At 40.7% G+C, this 27,992-nt stretch overlaps 1 protein-coding gene across 1 annotated transcript; it reads left to right on the forward strand.

Annotated features, from left to right (window-relative positions):
- On the forward strand, positions 1-27,915 carry LOC148041496 (elongator complex protein). The gene is made up of 9 exons (XM_087680197.1): positions 1-320; positions 1,093-1,176; positions 1,260-1,408; positions 1,487-1,536; positions 25,833-25,902; positions 26,511-26,734; positions 26,813-26,902; positions 27,081-27,156; positions 27,315-27,915. Exons 1-9 carry the CDS (start codon positions 154-156, stop codon positions 27,515-27,517), a joined length of 1,113 nt encoding a protein of 370 aa, XP_087536323.1. The 5' UTR covers positions 1-153; the 3' UTR covers positions 27,518-27,915.
- Positions 27,916-27,992: the final 77 nt, after the last annotated feature.

Raw genomic sequence — 27,992 nt, forward strand, 5'->3', positions numbered from 1 at the left:
GTGTGAAAACCTCAGCTCCCACGTAGGAAACGGTCCAGCCATTGGCTTTTTGCCTGCCACGTCACAGAAAAGGTGTTGCCATAATGAAGTAAGCTCTTGTAAGGAGGCTTGGGAGAAATTGACTCTTATAGTTTCGTCCGCAGAGGCAGAGAGATGGCAGACAGCGTGAGCAGGATTTTGAGGGATGGAGTGACCTTGCAGGGCGAATTTGCACCGGCGGTGATGCTGCATGATTCCCTTCCCTGCAACGGAAGCCTTGTCTTCCTTCACTTCCTTCGCTCTCTCGCTTCCAACATCGCCGCTGAACGAGCGCAGGCCAGGTACTTCTCCTCAAAATGTCATCCCTGTCTTCGACCTGTTCGACGTTAATGTTTGAACAGTTGGATTGTAATGAAAATGGTGTGTCCGATTTCTGTCCCTGTACCTGATTTCTGAATCTGTGTGCGAAGTATAGCATTTTTGGTGGAGACACAGAAAGCTTGAACTTAAATATCTGGAGGGATTTTGAATAAAAGCCAAGCGTATTAGTGATTTCCATAGAATAAAATGTTTCACCAATTTTAAGGTTTTAGACTTTCTTCAAAATTTGGAAGGTTTTTGGGGAAATTTCAAAATGATGTATCTAATTTCTGTCCCTGTATCTGATCTCTGAATTACATTTTTGGTGGAGATACAGAATGCTTTAACTTAAAGTTCTGGGGGGATTTCCTAATAGAATCAAATGTATTAGCCATTGTCTCAGAGTAAAATGTTTCTCCAATTTTAAGGTTTCTTCAGTTTTGGAAGGCCTGTAGAAGAAATTGTGTAACAAATTTGCAAGGATTTTCTTTTTCTAGTGTATTAGCCATTTTATAGAGTAGAATGTTTCACCAATTTTAAGGTCTTGAACTTTATTCTTCAGATTTTGAAGGGTATCCGGGGAAATTTTGCAATAAATTTGGAATATTTTCCTTTCAAAAACATCATTTTACATTAAACCTTGGTTTTGAATGAACATTGTCTCGAACTTTTATTTCCTCAAATTTGTAGTGTTTGTGTTGGACTCTCAAGTTTTGTTTGCTCAATCTTGTAGTGTCTCTCTCGTGGTTGCAGAAGCTTGGTAATTGTCAGCTGCGATCACAGTCCTGCAACCTATCTTTCTCTTCTTGGCATCACTCAGAAGGAAAATGCCCCGTGGTTCGTTCCCTTCACTTAAAAAGGGGGATTTTTGAAATGCTATAGGAGGTTTGTCAACTATGAGATATGGAACTGTGCTTCAGGCTGCAACTGATAGACTGCTTCAGTGATCCACTTGGATGGATGAAGGAAGCTTATGAGCAGCAAGATTTGGAAGAAGGCTTGTCACCTTATGTGCCACACAAGGCTGATATAAACTCCTTAACTAAAACCATCTTGACATTGGGTCATGGTAAAGTACTTGTACATTTGAGTCCAGTGGTATCTATCTACATTAGTTGTTAATTTTAATTGACTTCTGGATATGCAGCTGCATTGGCAAGTCCAACCAAGGCGCGCTTTGCAGTTGTATTAGATTCGGTATGCCTTTAACTTTTTGTGTCAAACATCACTGGTATAGGCCAAGCACATAGTATTTAATCTTTTAAATTCGACATGCTTTGATTTCTGAGAATGGCTAGGAGCAAACATGATGGTGAGTTTTCCTTTTTTCTATTATCCCCAAAGAAGAGAAAGAATCCTACGATTAAGACTCCTCAGCACAAAATATCCCAAGTCAAAATGCTAAGTATAAAGCAGCCTTGTAATAACAAAACATACCTAACAAGGGGGAGTCTATTACAAAGCTTGAAGCAATAACCAGTTCAGAGGTCTATAATGCCAGACCACATGGTTTTGGAAAAGGGGAACAGTGCCAGAATCGGATGCCCTGAGAAAAGCATCTCTCCTCCTCCTTGTACTCCCTGAAATGTCCTGTATCCTCTCCTACCTGCCCACAATTATGACTGCTGCCTACGCTGCCGCCATACTGCTCACCCTGCTGGTGCTTGTCCACCTGCCTGATGTGTCTGCCCAACCCACGTGTCCATCCAGGAGGCAACGTCTAACACAATCACGCTGTCAGTGATGCATCCATCTCTCTGTCCCAGAAACTACCATGACATGAAGCACTGTAAGGAACAGGAAGCAGGCACTAATCTAGCTGCATGATCATCACCAAGGAAGCAAGGCAGCAACTCTTTTGCATAGCCTAGGTAGACCACCACTGAAGCCGGCTGTTGGAAACCCACAGGGCTGTAAACCCTAAATGCTCATTGTGGGAGTCAGAATGCTTCTACTCAATAGGAAGACAATAGTTGGTCCCAAGCTTGTGCCCCTTTCAGGATTTCTTTAAATTGCTAAAGGATCCTCCAAATTAAGGTATACATTTCCAACCATCCAGTGGTTTCTCGCAATATGCCCGATCTATAAATGCTCGCTGGCTTTGACACCTTAATTTCCTGGACTCAGACCAACCTTTGGATGCTCCAAAAGCCCATGTACAGGCTTCAGCCTGTGAAACCCTAAAAATGGCAGCATCATTTTGTGCCCAATTTCATGGAGCAATCATTCCTAGGTGGCAGTGGTAAGCTTCCATGTCAAAAAGGCAAGATGCAAGAGGTGATTGAGCAACAATAGACTCCTCGCAAAGACAATGTTAGCTATCTAGGTGGGTATTATTGACTCCTTGGGAAACTTGAGGAAGATAATGAAAACAGCAAGAAATCTTCTCATCGATTGGGAGCAACATCTCTTCTCTTCTTCAGAGAAGAGAGATCAATTGCCTTAATTCATCACCTTCAGCAGGTTTATGCAGTTCCTACTCATGTACCCTTTTCAAATTTAACTCATGATGTGGTGTTAAAGTTTTTAGACAGCCTAGATACTTCCATTTGTGTTGACGTGGAGCATAATTTCTGTCTACATCGGGGTAGGCAATGAAGTTGGTAAGAAGTGGAAGAAAGGAAGAAGGGTTGCACTACACAAGGGGCTAAAGGCATAGATCAAGTCCACATAAGTGTGGGGGAACTTTTTTTTTTCCCGTTTTTAAAGGCAAATCTGTCAAAGACACTGACTGTGGGAGGAGAATGGTTGTTTCAAGTGAAAGCATAAGGGTCACAAGGGTTGCAGGTGTCGTCAATAAAGGCGAATGGGCTAGCCATATAGAAATGTCAGAATAGTGTGCCAAGTGTTTGCTTGGGAGCTGGGCTGACAATGCAAGCATCTATTTGGAGCTAACCTAGTAGGAATCAAGATGCATAGGTTGCTTCCTGGTTAGGTATTTTCTAAGTGATAGTTCATGTTGTTCTCTCCCTCTTTTATTTTTTAATTAAAGCCACATGAATTTTTTCAATCATTAGTAATTGTGTGGTCTTACTTCTTTCTCCATGTTCATCTCTTGCTTGTAAGCCTCAGTTTGACGAAGAATTTTGGAGCTCTGACATTGTTCTTTGTTTGGTTGCCTATTGACAGTAGCCTTCATTGTAGGTAACATTGGGTGGAGATTAGGGTTTCTGTCTTGTCCATGGCTTCTCAGTTCTGTCCCTGCCTTTTGTAGGCAGCCCATGTGGCACATCAGCAGTTGTTCCTTTTGTTCTACAGTAGGTGAGATGTTCTCTACAGTTCATGTGTGGTGGGTAGCTAGTCTCACTGTTGGACGGACAGTTGTATATTACTTTTTGTGGGCAGACAGGACACTTTTGGGGCAGGTTGATAAGGTGACCCAGTTTTGGATTACTTTTCAGCTGTTGGCTGATTTCTTGGAGCAGGTCAGCAGCATATGGTTTAATTGGTGAGTTTAGGCCTGCTTTCCCTATTTTAGGGGATGGCCTTCTTGTGCCCCATCATTGTGACCAGATTCTCCTTCTGCTTGTGCTGTTGTAGTCCGTCTTTTTCAGCTACATCTTCTCTCTCCTCTCTCTTTTGTCAGATTTCTCCATGTCCTGCCTTTTGGAGTTTGGTGTCCTTAGTGATGTGCCAAGGCATATGTCCAAGGGCTGTTGTAGTAGCATGCCTTCTTGTTCATTTAGATGTGAGTTTTGTCTCCTTCACCATCTTCTATGTTTTCTTCTCTCTATGTTTCTTTTATCGCTTCCACATTGCACCTCACATAGTATCATTTGCCAAGTGTGTTTGATGTAAAAAATTGTGTTTTGCAAGGTTGTTTGATCACGGTCACAAGAAAACCCGTTTGTCATATGAAGAGGGAGCCTTGACTTCCGCCACACAAAAAGGGAAGCAAGGGGGGGTGGGAAGAAGAATAGGACTAAGTTGGTTAGTGAGGAGCAAAGTAACTCCCCTCTAGGGCTGACACTAGGTTGGCAAAATATCCCCAAGAAAATAGGTTTTTTTAACATTGCCAAAAGTTCAATAATTTTGATGACGAGTGCTAGTCAACTGCCAAGGACAATCTAGACTTGACTCTCTTCTCCACCTAGGAACTTTGAGCACATCAGTAGAGGGCACTTGAAACTTCTGCCTCTCGATAACTGAGAGGGAGTCATCCTCCAACAAATGTTGCTTATCCACGCTAGGAAGGTGCTTGCACTAATTAATGTTGACATGTTGGTCACATGGTTTTAGGACCACCTCCTCAACTTGCCCTCATTCCACTTGCGGGGTTATTTGATTGGTTCTTCAATTCTCCCACAGATTTTGGTCCTTTGGCACTTCTTGTCTCCATTGCAATAGATTGAATGCAACCTTCACCTCTCTTTCAGAGTTGCCATCTACATCTTATACGCTAGCAGAAGCAGTAGACCCACTTTTCCAAGAGACCCTCTAGTCCAATGGATCGTGGAGCCTCCTGCCTCACTTGGTATAGATGTTTGTGACACTGATTGAGATAAGATACTCCCACTCTTTCCACTTGCAGATCTTCGGATTCTTGTAGGGGTAGCTTCAATATCTCCTCACTAGCTTCAATGTGTCTTCATTGTATCCAACCTCTTTAGCTAGCCTCTCCTTTGGGAGTGGGAAACCTTCTAGTCTCATGTGGTACTTATGCTCATTACTTTTATCCATTTGGAACTAACCCTTATCAGATCTACCATTTTGATTTGATATTTTGGTACTCCCATATCACTTGCTCTCTTTGGTTGGGATTCATAGGCCAGAGAATCATGGAGGCGTCTTCTCCTAAGGCCAAGTTATAGTTCTCCTTGAGGCTACCTTGAGGCCATTCTTTTCACAAGTTTCCAGCTGGATGCTGAGATATGCTAGGTTTTGCAAAAGAAAACATTGAGTGATGCAAAATGCGAAAACACAATAACTAAAATTGGCCTTTGGAAGCCCAAAGCTTAGACCACATTTAGCAAACACTTAATTCAGCTTAACAATAAATTCAGCAAGAAAAATCCACATACAATAGGAGCTAGAGGGCTTCTATACCACACATGACACCTGTTGGCCCCAAAGCTTGGTGCCACTTTCGGTATCTCTTTAGATTATTGATGTATTCGTGAAGTTGATTACAAATGGTTGTATATCAGTGTTCTCTTGTGACACAACTGATCCATGGGTGCACAATGACCTTGTCACCCTCAAACTTAGCCTCCAACCAACTGTAGGGTATTCAAAAATATGAATGAACACTTCATCCAGCCAAAGCCTAAAAATTACAGCCAATATTTGAACCCAATTTCGTGGAATATTCACCTAGGCAACTGTCCTACATAGTTCCCATGCAATGCCATGTTATTTCTCTCACAAATAGAGGGATTTCTTGTGATGAAACTATGGGAATGCCGCTTTCTTCGTGACAAAGTTGCCTAGAAAGTGCACTAGAGTTGATCTTTGAAAAGAGGAGGGATCTCAGCCCGCAATTTTGTAATAGCGTGTTTTTCTGATATTAGTTTAAAAACAGTAGTATACCTTGCTATATATGGAGCTACAAGGTTGCCAATGAAATCCCCATGCTAGGAGGAGAAGATTAGTTGCTGTCCACACTCCATCCATGTTATTAGCTTATATTTTATGACTGAAACTTGCAATTTTTGCAGCAAAGAAAATTGCTGTCTCTAAACTTGGGTTGCTCAAAGTGAGAGAGGAGTCTCAAATAGCCAAGATGAGCTTTCCAAATGAGTAACCATCTGCTTCTTCATCCAATATCGTTTTTGATTAAGGGCTAATTAGTGACTTAGTCATTAATGATAAGTGAGCTGCTCAGTGGATAAAACTTTAGCTCAGGGCTTGCTTAATAACTTAAGTGTCCTAGTAAGTTGCTTAATGGGTGAAACTTTCAATATAACTCAATTCTAAGGTGCAAACTTTCAATTTAGTGAAAGTTTCACATTGCTCTCTGTTACTTTTTCCTTGCTCTTATACCATATAGTTTGTACACTTGTCCACTACATGCCCAATTTCAAATCCTTCACTGCTTGTGCAACAGTCACTAGGCCAAGATCTGGGGACACCACAATTAAAGTTTATTTTATTAAAAATCTTTGTGAAGTTAAATTAAATCATTAAGTTGACTTCTCATTTTTGTGACATACCTTGGTCCCAAACAAGGGATGAATTGAGTGGCTAGGCAACTTTTTATTTTAGATGTGGATCCTCCCAAAGTTTGGGTGTTTGCTTATGGGACACAAAAATTGTGGTAAAATTTGAGTTTTGGGGCTGTTTTAATGAGCTAATAAAGGCGTAGATGTTTTATAGCTCAACATCCCCTCTAAGGCCTAAAACTAGAACTAGAAAGGGATTGCAAGTGTAGCGTAGACCATAATACCTTGAGGTGTCCCATCCCAAAGTAGCCAAGGCATTGGGCCAAGGGTACATGTTGGCTCCCCAAGACCTACCAAGACTATAGGAATGATTATTATCTTACCTCAAAAGCCCAAAGAGTCACTCTAGAGAGACTAAGGCATTGAACAAAGAGTGCTCCAGTGGCCTACCAGGACCTACAAAGGCGATGGAACCACTTTGAACTTGATTATTTCTCTTTTTATCTATTATTAGGAGTAAATGTGCCCATAGGGAAACATAAAGGGATGGTTAGATCCAACATCGTAAAACATAAGACTATCCGAAACACCTATCTGGGGTGTCAGTGGATGAAGGGAAAAAATGGTAACGAGGTATGGAAGAATGGTGGGAAACGAACGGGCAGTGGAGACAACTCAAGATCTATTGAGGGGTACACTGCACAAGGAGATGCATATATGAATGCTATATCATAAGAAAACTCATGCAACAAGGTGTCTATTGGATAGCGTTTCCGTTGTGGGAAAATTGATGATCATGCAGTGTAAGGGGTAGCTACAATATGGAAGGGAGGCCGATGTTGAAGACAATGCTGAAACTTGTAAATGCTAGTGAAAGGGTAGAAACCCCCTCTCTCAACCATGGGTGTTGAAGTTGGAGGATCTAACATTGGTCTTTGTGTGGTGCTGAGAACCAAGATGAAATGATGGAATTTGATGATGAAGGTAGACCTGACATCCCTTCGTTGGAAGAGTGAAAGGAGAATTAACCATCTGGCTACACGAAATATGTCCATACTCGATTTTGGGAGAGGGCTCCAATGCTGACTAAGTAGTGTAGACAAGCATGAATCTCAACCTTGGGAGAGGACTCCAATGCTAGTCAAGAATCACCAAGTTAGGAGTCCACCATGCAAATGGATTTAATGGAGGAAGAAGGAAGACGTAACACTCCCCAGTTGGGAGAGTGGGGGAAGAGTCAAGCCACCAAGGCAGTCAAGATGTGCGTGCACTTGATCTCGGGAGATGGCTCCAATGTTGACCCAAGTGTTGTAGGCACCACCACCACTAAAGTAGCATTCCTAATATGAAAAAGAAAAACTAGTGGTGTAATAAATAATGCTGAACAATAAAAAACACCTCATCTGAAGGGAAAGAAAGATGGATGCTAAGAGAAAAAAGGATGCCTAATCTCAAGAGAGAAGATACTATCTTTTTCTCCATGCTGATGGAGGCAATATTCACCTAAACAAGGACTGAAAAACCAAAGCTTCAGCCCAGTTAAGACCGGTAAATATGTGCAATGTTAGTCCTAAAAAGAAATACAAAACCCAGCATAATAGAACTAGAAAAGAAGCCTGTATACTAGATGTTTTATATTGAAATGTTTTGGATATTGTGCTAAGTGAGAAAGAAAGCTAAATGAGTGTAGAATGTAGCAGAAGTAAATGAAGAAAGTAAGTAACTAGGTGTGCAGCAGAATGTTAAGAGATTTGGTCATCCCCAAGATGGGCACAGGCTGTGTCAAGATAGTTTAGGGCAGATTTCCCCAGAGTGGAGCAGGTCACACAGTTTTGGTGCAGTTGCCAGCATTTATTGCACAGTTTTGACAGATTGGGCAGGGTGGGCAGGTGCCATGTGGCAGCCAGATAGCGTCGCAGCATTTTATGATTGTTTTATTATTATTTTGGTCAGTTTGTTGCAGTTGGCCAGTTTTCAGCCTGCTGGCTGACCTGCTGCATATTATTATTATATTCAGGCTATTTATAGCTAGTGTGCCTGGGGGTCACACCTTCAGATTTCAGTTTTCTGCATGAGAGAGAGAGAGAGAGAGAGAGAGAGAGAGAGAGAGAGATACGAAAAAGAGAGAGAGAGAGAGCATACTTTGACTGCCCATTGCACAGATTCTTCTTCAGGCTTCAGCATTCATATTCTGCAGACTTCAGTGTTCTATGGTGTGTGTGTTTGTGTTTGTGTTCACGTCTTTCTTTAAGTCCAGTAATAATACATATGCTTTTGCATTTGTTGCACTTTGACATGATAGCAAAGTATCATTGAAGGGCTGATTGATTGTGGGAAAATGTGAAGAGGAGATTTCAGCATGACACCAAGGTTGTGTCTTCAGCATTTGAGGGTGAGTAGGAGGGCTGTGCATCAACATAAAGCTGAAGTGAGCAGAGATGTGTGGGAAAGGGAGGAACTTTGTTTTTTTCTGCAGGTTTTAGTATCAAAGAAGGAGAAAAGGCTGCATTTTTAGCCTTTTACAATAGGTTTTGTTTTTTAATTGCCTCCACTGGTTAAGGTGTATGAAGGAGCGGAGGAAGCCCTAGTAGGCTGCCTTTTCGGAGTCAAAGGTATGTGGAGTTCTAGGTGATTATGGACCGAAAGATCCTTGCCTTACTAGCTCTTCCATAGGATCAAAAGCTAGATGGGGAGAACTATTGCCTTTGGCAAGTGATGATGCTTGCCATCTTGGAGTCTTATGATATGACAGAACTCATAACGGAGGCCATTGATTGTATTAGTCCAGGATCTTTCCAAACTTTCTACTTTTCGGAGAAAGTAGAGTTGTTGAAGGTCCAAGCACGCTAGGACAAGTTGAATGCCTGCATCCGTTCATTCTTATTTGTTCCATGTACTTAAGTTGTGATACTCATATTGAGCATCTTACCAATGCTCGAAAGATATGGCTCAAACTAGATCAGCTATATAAAAGAATAATTGTCATTAAGAGGGTTTCTTTGGAGGTGTAGATGTGGACTTTGAATTTGAGCAAGTGTGCTTCCATGTGGGAGCATGTGAACAAGCTTTGCCAGCTAGAGATGTAGGTTTAGAATGTTGGCAAGCTGGTCTTCTTTGAAGATATGGCAATTCCTTTGTTATTGCAATTGCTCCTGTGGTTCAGTGCATTCTATTTTGTCTTGATTGCTTCAGGGAGGATGGAGATACTTAAATGGGAGGAGCTAGCTCCTATGGCCTTGGATCAAGAGGAACAATTGAAGGGTACACTAACTCACAGAAATTTGAGGCTCTTGCAAGTTAGGTTTTTCAAAACAAGGGGAAGCAAAAGTAGGAGGAAGAAAAAAACAAGAAAGACAAGGATCCACTGCATCAACGGTAAGCCATTGAGAAACATAGATACTAGGGGGTTGAGAAACTGTGCTACCTCCCTAGGGAAGATCCCCTTTTAACCTCCTTGGAGTGGCACTACCATTGCTAGAAGAGGACAATGCTGGTTTGGAAATGGGTCTTTTGTATTCAGCTTTGATATGGTCTTGGACCAAGAGGAACAACTAAAGGATATAGAGCAATAGAAATTTGAGGCTCTTACAGGTCAGGCTTCCCAAAACAACCTCCTTGGAGTGGCACTATCATTGTTGGAAGGGAATGAGGTTGGTTTGGGAATGGGTCTTGTCTTTGGCTTTGATATGGGTAAAATGTCCTTAGTTGTGGATGGTGCGAGTTTGGGTGTGGGTCGAATACTCTTGGCTCTTGAGCAACAAATGTGATCTACATGGCTAGGTTGCTAGCAAAAGGTACAAAACCTATTTATTAAAAGGTAAGTAATGCTAAAACGGTCTTTGTGAGGATTGGAATTTACTGCACCAAACTCAGACTCAAATGAAATAGAAGATAAAGGATTACCTTGTGGAATATCTTGGATCATAGAGTTTTCTTAGACAACACAAATTAGCCTATTTGTGATGCAAATGTGATGTTGCACTTCTTGATGAGAGAGTAGAGATTTAGTAGTCTAGGACTATGCCAAAAAGGTGGATACAAACATTACATGAAAGTAAGTTGTGGATGCACTGTTGGCTAGTCGTACTTATTTAGGCTCTCATAGTGCCTCTTATGCATTAGATTGTTATGTATTGATTGTTTCTAGTTTGTGTGATGAGGATGAGTCTGTGACTTTTAAAAAGACAAAAATTTTAGAAAATTGGATGGTTGCTATACAATCTAAGTATAATACTATTATCAAAAATGGTACTTGGTTCTTATGTGATTTGCCTCATGGCAAGAAGGCCAAATCCATATTGGTACTGAATTGGGTCTCCATGGTGAGTTATAGTTGGTTCTTGCATAACTAAAGGAGCACTTTAGACGTAATCAGACTCGCACAAAAATGGATTGTATGAACTTGCCACTTGGCTTGATTGTGAAGAATTTGAACTTTCGGATGTTTCCCAAGTAGATGGTCTTTCCTAAACTAAGAGGTGATTAGACTTGTTAGCGGAGTGTTCCAATTGAGATACACCTTGTGAAGGAATATGAGACAAAGAAGAGATGGGTCTCTATGAATGATCCCTAGAAGAAAGGTTAGTAGATGTCCTCCAAGTCAAGACCATAATGCTTGAACAACGTCTCGATTGTAGGAGTTGCTTGGAAAAACATAAGAGGATCCGAAGATGGAGTGGTCTAAGCCATCATGAATCAATACATGACGTATTCTATAATCAAGAACAAACCAAGCAATCCACGATGGTCTCAAGAGACTCTTTAGAAGAGCATCGGCTTTGATAGCATGTGGAGATATGCTAGGTTTAGCAAAAGAAAACATGGAGTGTACGAACTCAAGCACAAATGTTAAAATACAAATAGAGGAGAAAAAGAACTATGAAATGAATGAGTGAATGTTGTAAATGAAGGAAAAGGTATACAAGATGCTCAAGGGAAGAGCTGTCCAACAGCCAGTGGCTCGCTCTCATGGGAGCAGGCTGAGGGAGGTATTGATGTGTGTTGTCCATTGGAGATATATCTCGAGTACTCTAATCACTAGTCGGAGTAGAGGCTGATAAAGAAAAGATCTAAAAACACAAAAACGGCCTATTGTAGATGATGATGGTGTCAACAAGTTGGGGCAAAACACAACTTGTAGGAGTTGCTAGGCGAAAGGGCGATAATTGGAGATGACCATGACAACAGATTGGGTAAGATGCTTGATAGATGTAGGTTGGGAAGGAACTTGCAAAACAAGGGATGAATTGAGTGGCAAGACAACCTTCTATTTATAGATAATATTGTGGAGGCTTGGTTTGTGTGAGATACATAAACGAGAGACACCTTCTTCTTGGGATCCCACGATGTTTTATCAAGCTTCTCCATCATTGGAGACCTTGAGGAGGCATTATGGACTCGGTGAGGAAGACAACACTACACCTTCACCTTCACCCTCTTTTTCTTATTCTCTTCTAGATTTCAGTCTCTTGATAGAGGAGTTTGAAGAGTGCTTGTGTATTATATATAGTTGAGCTTACATCCCATCTTACCAGCTTTGCTACTACATTTTGACCGGTTGTTGAGGCTGACCACCTCTCTGATCATAGAGGACATATGACATTTGGGACAAGTCGCAACCCCTTGTCTTCATCTCAACCAGGCCAGTGTCAGGTTCGTACAACCCCTTTGAGTAGTATGAATCAAAACCCTCTCTTCTTTGTCCTTTTGGTATGTAGGATCCGAATGATTTTCAGTATGTAAATTTCAATAGAGGGGGCTTTCAAATCAGGTATATCTACATCTTTTGTTTCATTTGAGCATGTAATCCAATCCTCTCAAATTCCTCCCACCCCACGCTCTTTTGATCCACATCTCAATTTTCTCATTGCTTCATTCCAAAATCTCGTATTGCACTCCACTTCCGCATCTAGCACACTAGGAGTTGGATCCTTCATCTCCGCTCCTAGCACTTTCTCTTTCTCCACACCATATTTTACCTAACCTCACTTCACTATCCCTTTGCACCATGGTATATTGTTAGGAGAAGTGCTAGCCTTGAACATTGTGTCTCCTACATTTCCACAAGTGGGCACTTCTTTTCACCTTGGAACGATTGTGATGGGCATCCCCCTTACTATCCTCGATCACTCACCTCCCCACTTATGGAGGGATTCCCATCCTTTGATTATGCTGCGCCGTTACACACTCCATGGACCACTCCTATGTAGGGATTTTCATATTCTGCTCCATGTGCCCCTATCTCTCCTCCATGGGCTACTCATGCGGTCACCATGCCACAGCCTTAGGAGTCCATGCGCATATTTGGATCCACTTTGCACACTTCCCATATGCATGGTGGGCACTATGGAATCAATTCCCAAGTGTACTCCACTCCCCCACCTTACCCAGCCTACCCATTCTACCCATCTTTTCTATCCTATAGCACCCTCATTCCTGTTGCTATGACCATGAATGCCTTCATGGATAAGACTCCTTTTAATGAGTCGAATTTCACCACTTGGTCGAGCTTCACGTAACAAGTGCTTGAATCTCAGGGACTTTGGGACCTCATCATTGGTCTGGAGCCTATGTCAGACCCTTGATTAGCTCACCTTGAGCACATCCATCAATGGTCTAGAGCCTATGTCGGACCCTATGGATGTGCTCACCTTGAGCACATCCATCAATGGATAGCCCGCAATGCCACAACCAATGTTTAGTTAATGCAAGGGTTACTTCTTGATTTCCATTTTCAGTTATAGAATTTTTCTCTCGCATCTAAATATTGGAGTCATCTTATTGACCACTATGTGACGTGAGATTGCGCTCGGCATATCAATCTTGATTTTGAGCTTCAGGAGTTTTGCATTAAGGAAAGGGATAATCTAAAGAATGAAAATAGTGTAGGGTTACAAGAAGTTAGTGATAATTTTATGAGCGCGTCTATCTAGTGTGAGTATTCTTGCTGCCATAGTTGCCCTTATACGTAGTATGGACTTGTTTGTGTGTAGAGTCCATATGGTATGGTACAATATGAATCTGTACGTAAAAGTTGCCACTTTTTGGCCACGTCTAGTGTGTTCTGCATCCCGGTCAAAGTAATTCTGCACTTTTTATCGTTTTTTTTGTTCTATTTTCTTCTTGGGTGATACACTTGCTAGCCCATTGCTACTTGCCATTGGATGCCCGTTGCTTATTGGATGCCTATTGCCATTGGATCCCATGCTCTAGCCTTGGATGCTCTTTTCCATACTCTTGAGCCTTCTCTCTTCTTCCACTTTGGATCCCTCTCTTGTTCCACTCTATTCTCTAGCCTATAAAAGGTGCTCCTTTCCTCCATCCTTCCACACCAAATCAACAAGCATTCTCATTGCGCCTCTCTCTCTCTTCTTGAACAAGTTGCCTGATAAATACTTCCATTTTATCTAGCACATTATCTCATTGCCTAGATTACCAACCTTCAACGAGTTTGAGTGTCAATTCTTGCGTTACGTGAGGCTGCATGATCAAGTCCACAAGAAGTCCTCCACGTACATCTATTCAGAGGGGGTGCAGGTTGGTTGCCGCTTCTTTGGGAGGAAAAACCAACAGTGGCAAGAACTCCCGAGATGCGAAGGCAAGCCAAAACAAGGGTGATACCACCTCCTCTGACAGAAACAAAGAACCTTGATCCCTTTGGTAGCAAATTCCTAAGAAAAATAGATTTTGCACTCACTGCCAGAGGTTGGGCCATGTGGATGAGAAGTGTCATACTGAGGCCCAAGGTTTTTTTTCCTGGAAAACCATAGCAGACTACTACAACTACATAGTCTAGTGGGGCTACGCCTCCCACTACTGCCCCATCTACTCCTTTAGTCCCCACGGCTGTTGGACATGTGGCACACGGACAACCTTAGTGGCCATCCTACTCTACTCTGGAGGGATTGACTGATTGGTCTACTAGCACTGATCCTATTGTACTTTACACATCTCTTCCTAGGAACTCCACTGCACCTTCTAGGCCTTCTTTCCCACCTCGCCATATGCAATGGTGGCCACATACTTAGCCTTTCATTTTCAAGTCTTCCGTTGTATTTACACATACATACACATTTGCATCATTACACTTGTTCATTCGGTTCATTTTTCATTTCAAATTTTTTTTTCTTTTTAGAGCATCTCACAATTGACCTCTGTCATTGCAGATCTTACTCTCTTTTGCAAACTTTATTTTTAGTGCAGGGCTAATATACAGACTTGTCTAGTTCTATCTAGGCTGGAGACATGGGATGCACACCGTTCCCTTCATGGTTTCATCTTCCCAGGAGTTTTGCTTTTCTACCAGCATGGAGGCTTACCCTCCCAAGGTGGATCTTACAGTAACTCTCTTGATGCTATCATTGCGGTTACTTCTACCTCGCTCTTCCGGTTGAGATGCTTCTCATGATGGTTCTTGGTACCACATGAAGATTAACATTTGGTTCCTCTTCCTCCTTTGGCGTTGCCATTTCAGGTTGAGAGGGGGTTTCTACCCTTCTTGGTATTCTACTGGTTTCGACACTTGTCTTTGATATCGGCCTTTCCCCCCTCCCTCCCTATTGTACCTTTACCCTTTGCATTGCATGATTTCATCATCTTTGTACTAGGGCACTTGGGCAAGTAAACAATTTCCCCATGAGGGACACTGTCTAAGTGGCATTTGCTACATGAGCATTTTATAGCATGCAACATACTCATTGTGCAGAGCACCACTAGATGGATCCTAAGTTGTTTCCATCGGCGGTTTGTATATTGCATTAGCATTACTTTCTCACCATTTCCTCATCATCGAAATTCTCAAGTGGATGGGTAGCTTGTTTGTTTTGTGATGTGTTGGACCTAACCATCTGTCATGAGGATATGTATTTTTGAAGCCTCACTTAACATGTGGATTAATTTTTAATCACATGGTTAAGTAAATATTGCACATGTGAGGTGTAACTAGGATTAGTGTAAATTTACGAGCTCGGGATCCGAGGAAATCATAGGATGTCAAAAGCAAAAGTTTCTTTAAGTTATGCCGCACAGGTACTTGGTGGTACCTGGTGCCAGTTGTTATTGGCCTAGGTCATTCATTTGGCCATAAGTGTTAGTTTTGGTGATACTAGAGAAGTGGCGTTTAATGGTACCTAATACCAATTTGATAGTCAAATATGGCACAGAGACACTCGGGAATGAAAGTTGCCTAGCCAATTCAATTATTGGCCAGTTAGATTGTTTTTCAGGGCACCGAAATAATTATTAGATTAATTTTTCAGTATTGAAAGAGTGAAAGTTAATATTTAATTATGGATAATGGTGGAAAGATCATTTGGGAAGGTTGCCACTTGTCAAAAATGCTCATGCAAGACTGAAAAACGTCTTTAGAGGCTGGAGAGAGGCATTTTTAGTGTATTCAGCCTGTAAGAGAGGGAGGAGATGTTGTTGGTTTGATTTTCAGCTGAGGCAGCCAAGGGTAGGAGAAGACCAATCAATAGCAAGTGACAGCATCTACAGGCTGTTGAGACAGGGTAGCAGTAGTAAATGACTGATTTTCTTCAGTTCTTTGCATGTACAAGCTGTTGAGACAAGGCAGCAGTAGTGAATGATAGATTTTCTTCAGTTCTTCGCTAAGAAAGTTTAAATTTTATCTCCCCTAAGCGTTCTCTCTCATCTCCCAGCCTTTCTATAACCTTGCTCCAAAGATTATAGCATGAGATCACCAAAGGCTGAGAAATTTCAAATTTCTTTGTTGTAAACCCTAATCTATAGTAGAAATTAGGGTTTAGCAACAGCCTTGGGAAGCGTGCAAGAAATTGGAAGCTCCAAGATTTGGATTCAATAGGGATGAAGCTGTTTTTAGCCTATTCAAGTGGAGGGACCAGCAAATAATTGAATTTGGGGCATTTTTCATCTCTATCAAAGTGGATGAAGGCTAATTGATTGCCCGAATCAAAGGGCAAATCAGATTAAAGACTTGTTGGTCATTTTGAACAGCAAGGGGAGTTGGAATATCGAAAGGGATTGGGAGAATCCCATTGTACAGCAACTTCTTTAATTAAGTTAAATAAATACCAAAAGGGATGTCAGTTTTGGGGCAAACAGGGTGTCCAATGTCCAAGATTATATGATAAAGTGTGCTTTTCAGTTTTGTGAATTTGTTAATTGCTGTAAATAGTGCTTATTCAAGTTATGTACCACCCTATCCGAGGAGGAAGGTTGGTTACACTATCCCTTCTTTTGAGAGGGTCCATCCTCATCTATAAATAGACAAGCTGCCCCCATTCAATCCCATCTCTTTTGTGCAGGTTTCTTACCCTTGTGTACAGATCTCAGCCATCAGTCTTCCACCACGTGGCGGTCTAGCCTTCACGATTGCTACCATCACCTTGTTCTACTGCGGTGTTTTACTGTGGCATTTTACTATCGCGTTTTATTGTTGCATTTTATTGTGATGTTCTATTGCAGCATTCTATTGCTACGTTTTGCTGCTTCGTCCACATTATTAGACATCATCCTTTGGAGCCACCTTAGTCTCCTTAAACTCTGGTGATCAGCGTTTGGTGTTTCTCTGACTCTATCACTCCGACAGGTGGTCACAACACTTGGGATCCGTCTCCGGTGGACGTTACCCTTTGACACATTGCTCTCCCCTTGGACATATTGTATACTTTTACATTCATTTATAGCATTCATTCACTTTAGAGTTGTGTTCTTTCTATTGCTTCTTCTGTTTGTGTTTGCGTTTTGAGTTTTGCATTTAGGGTTTGAGTTTTGCTTTCTGTATCCGTGTTTGTCTCATCATGCTTTTGTCGTGGTCGTATACTCTCTGTTTCCTCAGTGCAAACCCTAGCAGTGCCTCCACACTCTTCTTCACAGATGGTAATCTCATAAGTGAGGATGAGTATGAGAGTATCTCATCATTCGACGTCAAGCAATCATCTTTAGACTCTCTTAATGAGCATTAGATAGTTCTGATGATGATGATGATAGTGATGCCTCATCAGTCTATAGATTCATAGGTTTCTCTCTTTTTTGTATCTACTATCATTGTGTCCACATGCCACTATGATCCATTATCCATGTATGTACTAGAATCTAGTTGTATTGCATGTTGTGCGCAATGCATGTGACCGCGAGGGCCACCCTCATGTATTCATCTTATTTTGTAATGAAATGGCTATTTCCACTTTAAACATATGTTCTATCATTTAATGATTTATGGTTTTTAAAAAAATCAAGTTAATTTTTTATTCGCACTAATATTGTACAATACCTTATAAAATCATAAGGTACCATTTAGTACCGTGTGTATTGTACCATACCATATTGTACCTTTTGTACTTGACAACTATGCTTGTTGCATACAAAGTATGTCCTACCCTTGTTAGATTGGGAAGTGGTATTTTAGGAACTATTTTTATAATTTAGAGGGTGGGTGAAGACCATGTCCGATAGCTTTCATGAATAAGTTTGCCAAGTCATTTTGTGTTTGGCGATACACCATGTCAATAGTCTTGTCCAAGTTCTTTTCTAGAATGAAGTGGGTCTAAAGTCATAGAATGAGGGGAGGTGTATATCTAAAAGTCTCAAGGTTATGTATACCTTGTATTGGGGAAGGGGGGGGGGGGGGGGGGGGAAATTTGAATGATGGTTTAGAAGAAGAAAGGAAAGAAAAAAAAGTGATGAAGAGGGGTTGTTGGCATTTTGTCATGAGATCTTGGAGAGTGCCATCATTCGATGAGAAGAGAGAGAGAGAGGGAAGGTAAGAACAGACTGCGCCTGAGAAAGAGGAAAGGGGGAAATCATTTCTATCGTCTTCAATCATCATTGGCCTTCTCTTCATTGGATAGTGTAGATGCTAATTGCTCCATCAATTTCAAATCGATTATGATCTCAGATCCTCCTTGATCAAGGTGCCATATTTTCTGATCAAAATACCAATAGCTAAGCACATCTAAGGATCATGGTGACAAACCGAGTTATTTTCCAGCCCATTGTATTTCTTGTACAGTGTGAGTGGAGGCTGCATTTACAGTGGCAGATGGTGCAATCAGCCTTTTCAGTTGGCAACTGGCATCTCTTGATTATTTTATCACTGATGATCAGTGAAAGATGGCTTTGGGAAAGACAGAGAAAAACGATGAAAACCCTGAGCACGAGAGATTCTTCTCCTCCCAACCACACCTAGATAAGTGCTGGCACCTCTCACCCGTATTCCTCTGCCAGCCATCCACTTTTCTTGAGTCCTACTATTCTTGGACTCTCTTACTCTCTAGGCTCCCCTTAACCCCGTTCGGGCGCCCAAGAGCCCGGACGGTCATTCTCGTGCATGTTCCCCTAGATTTACCTTAATGTCACATTCCATATTTATGACCTTAACGTGACCTTAAATGTCACATTTAATGTCACATTAATGTCACATTTCCTTCCCCTTAAGAATCGGTTTCGTCTTCGAAAACGATACTTGGAAGGTCTAACTGTAAATCGGGAAACCTTTTCTTTAAAGTACTTACTCGCTCCCATGTTGAGCTTTCTTCTGAACAATCTTTCCACTTAACCAAACATTCCTGATAAATAGTATTCCTTGTTCGTCTATTACGAACATTTAATATTTTTTCTGGTCCATGTGGATTAGATTGGTCATTGAATAGCTCCTCAATATCATCATTTAAGATTAGATTATCCAAATCACCCAGCTTCTTCCTTAATTTACTTACATGAAAAACTGGATGTATTTTACTACCAGCAGGTAGTTGGAGCTTGTAAGCCAATTCTCCCACCTTTTTAAGTATTATAAAAGGACCACAATACCTTGGTGAAAGCTTTGGACATTGTCCCTTTTTCATAGTTTTAGTTTGTTCAGGCACCTTAAGATAGACCAATTCTCCTTCTTCAAAGGAGATGTCTCTTCGGTGAGGATCTGCATATGCTCTAGCGCGATTTTGAGCTTTTTTAATATTTTCTTGAGCAAATTTTAATATACTATTCATATCCTCCAAAAAGTCTTTAGCTGCCTGAACCTTTTCCTTATGCAGTCCTACTGTAAAAGGAGCTCTGGGCTGAAACCCATACATTAACATAAATGGACTATATCCAGTGGAAGAGTGCTTGGCACTGTTATATGCAAACTCTGCTATCGGTAAATACTCTTCCCAATTAGTTTGCCTTTTACTTACATATGCCCTAAGCATATCTTCAAGAATTTGGTTAACCCTTTCAGTTTGCCCATCTGTTTGCGGATGATCCGCCGTACTCATGCTAAGTTTAGTATCCAATTTCCTAAATACCGCACGCCAAAAATGGCTATCAAATTTTCTATCCCGATCAGAAACTATATTTGCCGAAAGGCCATACAATTGGTATATGTTCTCTACGAACAATCTAGCCAATTCTGGTGTTTTAACATCAGTTGAAGTTGGAATGAACCTAGCCATTTTGGTTAACCTATCCACAATCACCCACACAGAGTCGTGCCCCCTCTGTGTTCTAGGTAAAGCAACAATAAAATCCATGGAGATACTCTCCCATTTTCGCGAAGGAATTTCTAATGGATGGAGAAGTCCTCCCATTTTTAATCTTTTAGCTTTATTAACCTGGCATTTATTACATTTGACCACATAGTCAAGGACGTCCTTATTTATTCCAGGCCAATAGAACTGCCTTTTAATAAGACTATAAGTCTTATTAACTCCTGGATGTCGCGCGCTAGGGGTATCATGACACTCAAAGAGTATCTGGCGCCTTATTTCTATATCTTTCGGGACACATACCCTACCCTTGTAGAGTAAATAACCATAATCAAGGGTAAAATTCTTCTACTTGAATCCAATTTGAGCAACCCCTGATGCTCCATTTCCTTGTAGAACATCCTCAGATATTCCTTCCTGAGTAGAAGCACTTTCATTTGGATCCCCATTTTTTATTGCTTCCCATATATTGGAATATGCCAGATCAACCTGGCATTTCCCTTTTAAAGATTCAAGCAAGTTGGAAGTGAACTGAGTAAAACTCAATTCATTAATGATGGGAATTCTGCTGAGTGCATCAGCTACTATATTATATTTTCCTTTTCTATATCTTATCTCATAGTCGAACTCTTGGTGGAGTTCGGCCCATCTGGCTTTACGCCCGTGTAAATCCGGTTGATCATTAAGCCACTTAATGCTTTCATGATCCGATAAAATCAAAAGTTTGGCACCATACAAGTAGTGCCTCCATTTCTTCATTGCATGTACTATTGCATACAACTCCCTCTCATAAACAGAATAATTCTGTTTTGCACGATCTAATTTCTTGCTTTCAAAAGCAACTAGTCGACCTTCTTGCAATAAGACCGCGCCTATCGCCTTATCACTGGCATCAGCTTCAACCACAAATGGTTTATTGGGATCCACTATTAATAATACTGGAGCTGTAGCAATAGCTACCTTAAGTTTTTGAAAACTTTCATTTTGATCTGTTCCCCAATTAAAACTTTTCCTTTTCCCTTTAAGTTGGTCTGTCATTGGAACAACTATTTTGGCATAATCTCGAATGAATCTACGATAAAATCCAGATAAACCTAGGAAAATCTATAGCTCTTCCAGGTTCCTTGGAGGTGGCCATTCAATAATTGCCCTTACTTTTTCTGGATCCATGTTGATTCCCTCTTTCGAGATAATATGCCCCAAATATTTGACCTCTTGTGTAAAGAATTCACATTTAGTTTTCTTCGCATAAAGGGAATGTGTTCTTAATAGTTGGAATACTAATTGTAAGTGTTCCAAATGTTCTTCTCTTGATTTAGTAAAGATCAAGATATCATCCAAAAAGACTACTACAAAATGTCCTAGATAGGGCCGTAAAACACTATTCATCAGCTTCATAAAGGTAGCTGGTGCATTAGTGAGGCCAAAAGGTATCACCAAAAAATCATAATGCCCGTATCTAGTACGAAATGCCGTCTTGGAAACATCTTGTGTCTTAATTATTACTTGGTGATAGCCTGATCTTAAATCTATCTTTGTGAAGAATTTTGCCCCTTGTAATTAATCAAAAAGATCTTCCATTCTGGGCATAAGAAATTTATTCTTCACCGTTATTTTATTAAGTGCTCTATAGTCAACACAAAGTCGCATAGAGCCATCTTTTTTCTTTACCAATAAAATTGGTGAAGCCCAAGGTGAATTACTGGGTTGAATAAACCCTTTATCCAGGTAATCCTTAATTTGTCTTTCAACTTCTTGATGCTATGTTTCACTTAACCTATACGGTGGTTTTGAAATAGGGTGTATATCCTTATTTATATCAATTGGGTGATTTATATCAGCCCTATCTGGTGGAAGGCCACTTGGTAAATCAGAAGGAAACACATCTTTAAAATTATCTAACAAACTACTCAATTCATTATTAACATTCAACTCACAAACATAAGAAAATTGTTGCTTTATATTACAGAAAGTAAAAGTATTCTGTACAGGAAGAGACCATAGCATATATATCTCACAAACTTCCTTCTTTATCAGCTTCTGAACTTCAGTAGAACACAGCAAAGGATTATCAGATACTTCATGTTCACCTTGAATAACAAAAATCTTACCATCCCTTTCAAATTCCAGTGTATTATGGTGATAACTACGTTTTAAGGATGATTCCAATCCCCATAGCCACTCCCTCCCTAGAGCAATATCAGCTCTTTCCATGTTCATTATTTGGAAATCAAGTTTATCTTTATATCCTTGAATCTCAATTTCCAAATTGGATACCATTGTATCCCATATTTTATTGTCTTAGCCTTGCATCATACGAACAACATATTGATGCCCACTCTTTTGTTGGGGAAGTTTCAATTTTTTGACAAGTGCATAATTTATAAAATTATGTGTGGCAGAGTCATCAATCATGACTCTAACCCTTTTTCCAGCTATCAATCCATGTACTCTAAGTAAATCATGTGGCCCGAAAGTAGGCTGCCACATAGAAGTTGACATACAACACTTATGTTGTACATCCATGTGCAAGACCTCTAAAGATTTGTACTTTTCATGGCCCTTTAATTCTAAGGTCTGCACTACATGGATTTGTTTTTCTTTTCCCTTGCCCTTGTCCTTATCCTTTCCTTTGTCTTCCCCCTTTTTCTTTTGAGGGCAATTCCAAGCAGCATGGTTAGGGGATAGGCAATTGAAACACGACTTTTCTTTTTTGGCCTTATCAAAGTCATCAGGACTCAACTTTGGCCTCATATATGGTTTCTTTTCAAAAGGTTGTTTTTTACCCTTAAAAAATGGCATTTTCCTTTTAAATTTGCCCACAAATTTTGAGGTTTCCAATTCCTTAGACTTGGGCTCCATATCAGTGAGACTAGTGAGTGTACCTGGACGCATACTATTTTCATGAATTAATGCAAATTTAATTGCCTCTTCCAGCGTCTTAGGTAAACTCCGTTTTACTTCCTTTTTACAGGCTTTATCTAGTCCCCTAATGAATCCTCTTGTTTTTTGGAATTCATCTATTCCTTCCAATTTGAGGATTATCTTACGATATTCCTCCAGATATGTCAGTAGGGGTCGTCCCTTTTGTCTGACATAATCCCAATCTTCCCAATTTCTTTCCATTTCATTTTCAGGAAGAAATTCTTTCAAAAAGACGGATTCAAATTGAGCCCAGGTTTCAGGTATTTTATTTGCCTCCTTTAAAGTTCGCCACCACTTATATGCTTTGGGCCCCAAAGTTAAACTAGCCTCCAATGCTTGGAGATGTGATGGGGTATTTTTTAGTTTATGTAAATCTTCCCATTTTTGGAGGAAATTAAAGATTGTGTCTTTATTCCTATCTTTTTTCTCCCCGTAAAATTGAGGTGGTTTCATATCCTTTAGAACTGGATTATCCCTCAATTTATGGTAAGGTTGGGGTTCCTTAGGATCTCGCATAGTCACATCCAAATCTTTCGATGAAGATGGGACATCCGAGGTTTCTATCTTATTTTTATCTCTTTCCAACAATAAAGTTAATTGAGATTTTATTTCAGTGAGTGTTTGAGTTAAAAATTCCATTTGAACCCCCTGAGCTTGTACACGAGCAGTAAGATCATCAAATTGCTCTCGTGTAGCAAAAAATTCTTCCCATTGTTCTTCTTGTATTTCTGGTTCATGGGGATCTACCATAGGTTGGTCCCCAGAACTAGAGCTTTCCATTACCCTTTCTTTCCCTTTTTCTGCCATTAATACACTGGAATTGGAAAGCAAAGATAAGAAATTTGCATACAAAGTAAAGTACTTCCCTGATTTTAATGGCAAGCAGTGGTTGCTGGTTTGGAAAGAAATCCGAAGAGTAAGGAACAAATTTTATCGCCCGAACAAAGTCGGTCACGCAGAAAATGGAGCTTCTTTGCAGAACGACTAGTATTCAGCCCCCTTCTTTAATAATCACGCTGGTCATCAATGTCGCTTTCCTGAATTTGCTTGCTGCTGAACCTGTACTTGTGATATAAATACAGTCGAGGCTGAAAAGAAGTCCGAATACGTAGTCGACTGATGAAACACGTATCAGAAAAGAACTTCAACTTCAGCCCGTGAAAAGGAGAAGAATGCGTGTTTTGTTGGTGTATTCATGGAGGGCATTCAGAAACAGGCGTGGCCAGGATTCGGTGGCCCACGATCAGCTTACGCGTTTTTAAAACAGGCGTTAAAAAAAAAAAGGCTGCCCTTTCGATACGTTACGTGACCACAATTACACGTCACGTTAAGTTTTTCATGACGTGTCACATCACGTCTGACCAGTGGCTTACGGGTCCGTCGACTGTTGTCGACTAAATGAATAGCGGGCACTTGACATTTGACCAACGACTTTACGGTCCGTCGACTGTCAACTGAACAGATTGTGGGGCACTTGAGAATCCGTCACTGCCCTTTCGTTGAAGATCTCCAGGAATCCTCACGGCTCTGATACCAATGAAAGATGGCTTCGGAAAAGACAGAGAAAAACGATGAAAACCCTGAGCACGAGAGATTCTTCTCCTCCCAACCATGGCTAGATAAGTGCTGGCACCTCTCACCCGTATTCCTCTGCCAGCCGTCCACTTTTCTTGAGTCCTACTATTCTTGGACTCTCTTACTCTCTAGGCTCCCTTAACCCCGTTCGGGCGCCCAAGAGTCCGGACGGTCATTCTCGTGCATGTTCCCCTAGATTTACCTTAATGTCACATTAAATGTCACTTTAATGTCACATTCCATATTTATGACCTTAACATGACCTTAAATGTCACTTTTAATGTCACATTAATGTCACAATCAGGTTGGCAAACATTTTTAGTCCTAGTTTGACCAGTTTCCAGCATTTTTGGCTGTTTTAGAGCCCGCCTCCAGTGGCTTGTCATTATTCTTTAGCAGATCTTTCACACACTCTTGACATTTGGGATTCTCCTCCTTCCAGTGCTGTGGTGCCCTCCTTGATTCCTTGGGATGTGTGCAGGGATTGATCATTCCTCTTTGTATTCAGCATTCTTTTGCAGTTCAGTTCTGATTTCTCTTCTTCCATTCTCTTCTTTCATTGTAGTCTTTCTCTTCCCTTCTCTCGTTGTTCGCTTTCCTCTTCCATTGCACACACTCATAAATCCCCCCTTTACTAGGTGGACTTGGAAGCTGTTGCCATGATGCTATAGAAATCCATATTGGCGAGGAAGACCTCAATTGGCCCTTCACCATAAGACTGTTCACAAACAAATAAATCCTCCAATGGATGCCAAGTGGAGTGCTTTTAAATAGGCTATGCATGAGACTTGAGAGTGTTCCTCCCTAGACTGCCGGAGTACACTTGCATGACTGACTGGAATAAAAAGTCATTTTCTTGAAGCTAATAGGATCCTAGAGGGTAATTCCACATGCGTCTGTACACATCAGCTGTAAAACTACAGGGGTTAAATGGAATCTGGATGAAGAGTTTCAGGCCAAATGTCATGCAATTGTGTAATCGTATGGCAGATTGGTGCTTGTAGCCTGCTGAGCCTGTGAAGCTACTCCATAAGATCTATGCCTGGTCAACCTCCCCGAATGTTGGGATGAGATCAGCTGGCTCTCGGTTTTGGTCTCAGCTTTTTCCTTTGATTTGAAGTGTGTTTTGTCATGCACATGATTTAGCGCCCTGTGCAGGTTGAAATCTGAAAGATGCCCTTATGAAGCTTTCTGTTTATCTTAAATTCTGAACTTTGAAATGCCATGATGCAACTCGACCGCCTTTTACATGGACTCTATTAATGCACAACAGTTGTTTGTAATGCTAATGTAATAAACTAGTAAGATGCTTAAACTAATAGGGCGTTCTTAACTATTCTGGGAGTATCCTGTGTATTTTTCGATGTTTAGTGCTGTGTGTTTGTTGACAAAAACATGAATGCATTTTTGATTGACTATTGAGTATTATACCTGTATCCTACAGATCAGTTCTCTTCTACGCCAGAATTCTGTCCAATCTGTTGCAAGTTGTCTTAGCACTCTCCGGGCTCACAGTTTGTATTCTCTCTGCTTTTATCAACTATTGCCATTGAGAAGTAAATATGGTACATAAATTAAGAAGATTCTTGTTAATTGTTCCATCTTAACCATAAACAGCCTGAAATTTGTAAGCTTGCATTCTTATAGTTTAAGCTGAACTTGAATGGAATCAAAGCTAAAATCGATTGACCGAGTTGACCTCTGTTATTTGCTGCTGTCATAGACCAGTAGAAATGTTAAACCCAGGAAGCATGTTGGCAAGAAGTTTATGTGTAAGTGCCTTGCAGTATACTTATTAATCGAGATATTACTGATTCTCATGTCTAAATATTTGAAGGAATAACGTGTATAGACACATGAAGACTTAAAAAACAAATTGAGGATCGATTTGTGACAGTGTGTGCTACATCAAACCCACAGTGATAGTTTTACTATCTACTGGCATGGATCTCTTGTATATAAATCGACCGTTTGGGTATTTGCATGGTCTGTTCTGTCTGGTACTCAGATTTTCAATTCATTAGGTAACACTGCTTACAAGATGGATTTTCACTCTTTCACATCTTTTTAACTCGTACGCTTTCAAGCAAGTCTTAGGATATGATGATGGTTTTTACTGCAGGTGATGTTTCATCAGTAATGTGGCTGCTGCATTCTGATCTTCATTTATCGAAAACTGTCAATTCTTTCGAATACCTCTCAAGCACAGTTGTCTCTATTGAACATATTCAGAGACGGGGTGTTCAGAAGCTTGAATTTGAAGGTGGTATTGATTTCTATGAAGATTCACATGTTGGTATACTGAAAGTTCGACAGAAACGTCGAAATGGGCGAGTTCGTGAGCAGGTAGGGGTGTACACAAGGGATGATGTATGAGGATTTCTGTAGTTTTGTTTTCCTAAACTTTGTTTGTCCCATGTGAAGATAGAAGAGTACAGCATCAGTGGCCTAAAACTGTCTTTCTCCTCAAGGAAGGAAGGGAGGGTTGACATGTGGAAAAGGACAGCACCACAGGTAGCGTGTGTTTTCTCTGTGAAGTCTTTCTTTGTGAAATATTATGGTAAACATTATTTGACATATGCCTGATAATTTTATGCAAACATGCATACACATGCACGTGCACACACCCTCTCTCTCTCTCTCTCTCTCTCTCTCTCTCTCATTATACTCACTTTACCCGTTAGTTTTGCAGGTACAATTTAACTTGCAGCTTTCCAACAAGGAGGTGGAAGATCGAGCAAAAGTGGTGCTTCCATTTGAGCACCAAGGCAATGAGCTTGTCCTTAAGACTAATGCTTTAATCTTTCTAGGATTGGAGCGTAATCATGTCTTGCAAAGTTAGATGATGTGGTATCTCTTTTTGTGAGGAGGCAAAAGGTACCCTTTTTTGTACAGAGTCATGACACTATATATGATGTGATTACAGGGAATAAAGAGACCAGCATCTACAATGGCAGAGCGGATCCTGCATCAGATCTCAAAGGCCGTGCAAACAAAGCTGAAACTGGAAAAGGAACGTCAGAGGACAGGACGCTTGGTTGTGGAGCTGGAGACATAAACTACATTCGGGATTCAGATGATGAAAGACCAGATTCAGATGAGGATCCAGATGAGGACCTGGATGTTTGAGCAGCTCTCCTTTTAACTTTTTGGGGTCCGGGAGCTGAATTTCATCTGGTGGGTGAGGCGATCCCCTGCCATTTGCACGCTTCAGAATCCCTGCCAAATTCCTCAGTTTAATCTCCCCACATGAGGGGGCTCTTACTTTACAAGCCATGTACTTCAGAGATTGCATATCTGTCCAATCGTTCATAAATTATTACTTAACAGTCCCTTAAGCTTCCAAATCTCTTAAAGATCTCAGTTTATGATTTTTTGATTTTTGAAGGTATTTTCGAACTACCTTATGCCATTTAAGAGTTTGGCTGTCATTTTTCCTTAGCATATGGAGTGTACAAGTCAAAGACTGGCTTCTTAGTTTTGAAATGTTGTTAGTTCCTGGGTTGTTACATTAATATTCACGCTTCAATTCTCGTGGGCTAGAAAATAGAAAGAATTCTTAGTACTTGCATTACATGGGCTTCAATTGTCATCATTGGATCTG

Source organism: Lygodium microphyllum, chromosome 1, assembly GCF_053477565.2.
Source record: "Lygodium microphyllum isolate KBCC chromosome 1, Lygodium_microphyllum_v1.1.10, whole genome shotgun sequence".
NCBI lineage: Eukaryota > Viridiplantae > Streptophyta > Polypodiopsida > Schizaeales > Lygodiaceae > Lygodium > Lygodium microphyllum.

Bases quoted from the DNA above. Each gene is read 5' to 3' on its own strand.
- LOC148041496 (XM_087680197.1), top strand. From the start codon at position 154: ATGGCAGACAGCGTGAGCAGGATTTTGAGGGATGGAGTGACCTTGCAG. The intron at 321-1,092 runs GTACTTCTCCTC...TCGTGGTTGCAG, and splicing joins GCTGAACGAGCGCAGGCCAG to AAGCTTGGTAATTGTCAGCT. The intron at 25,903-26,510 runs GTTTGTATTCTC...TTTTTACTGCAG, and splicing joins TAGCACTCTCCGGGCTCACA to GTGATGTTTCATCAGTAATG.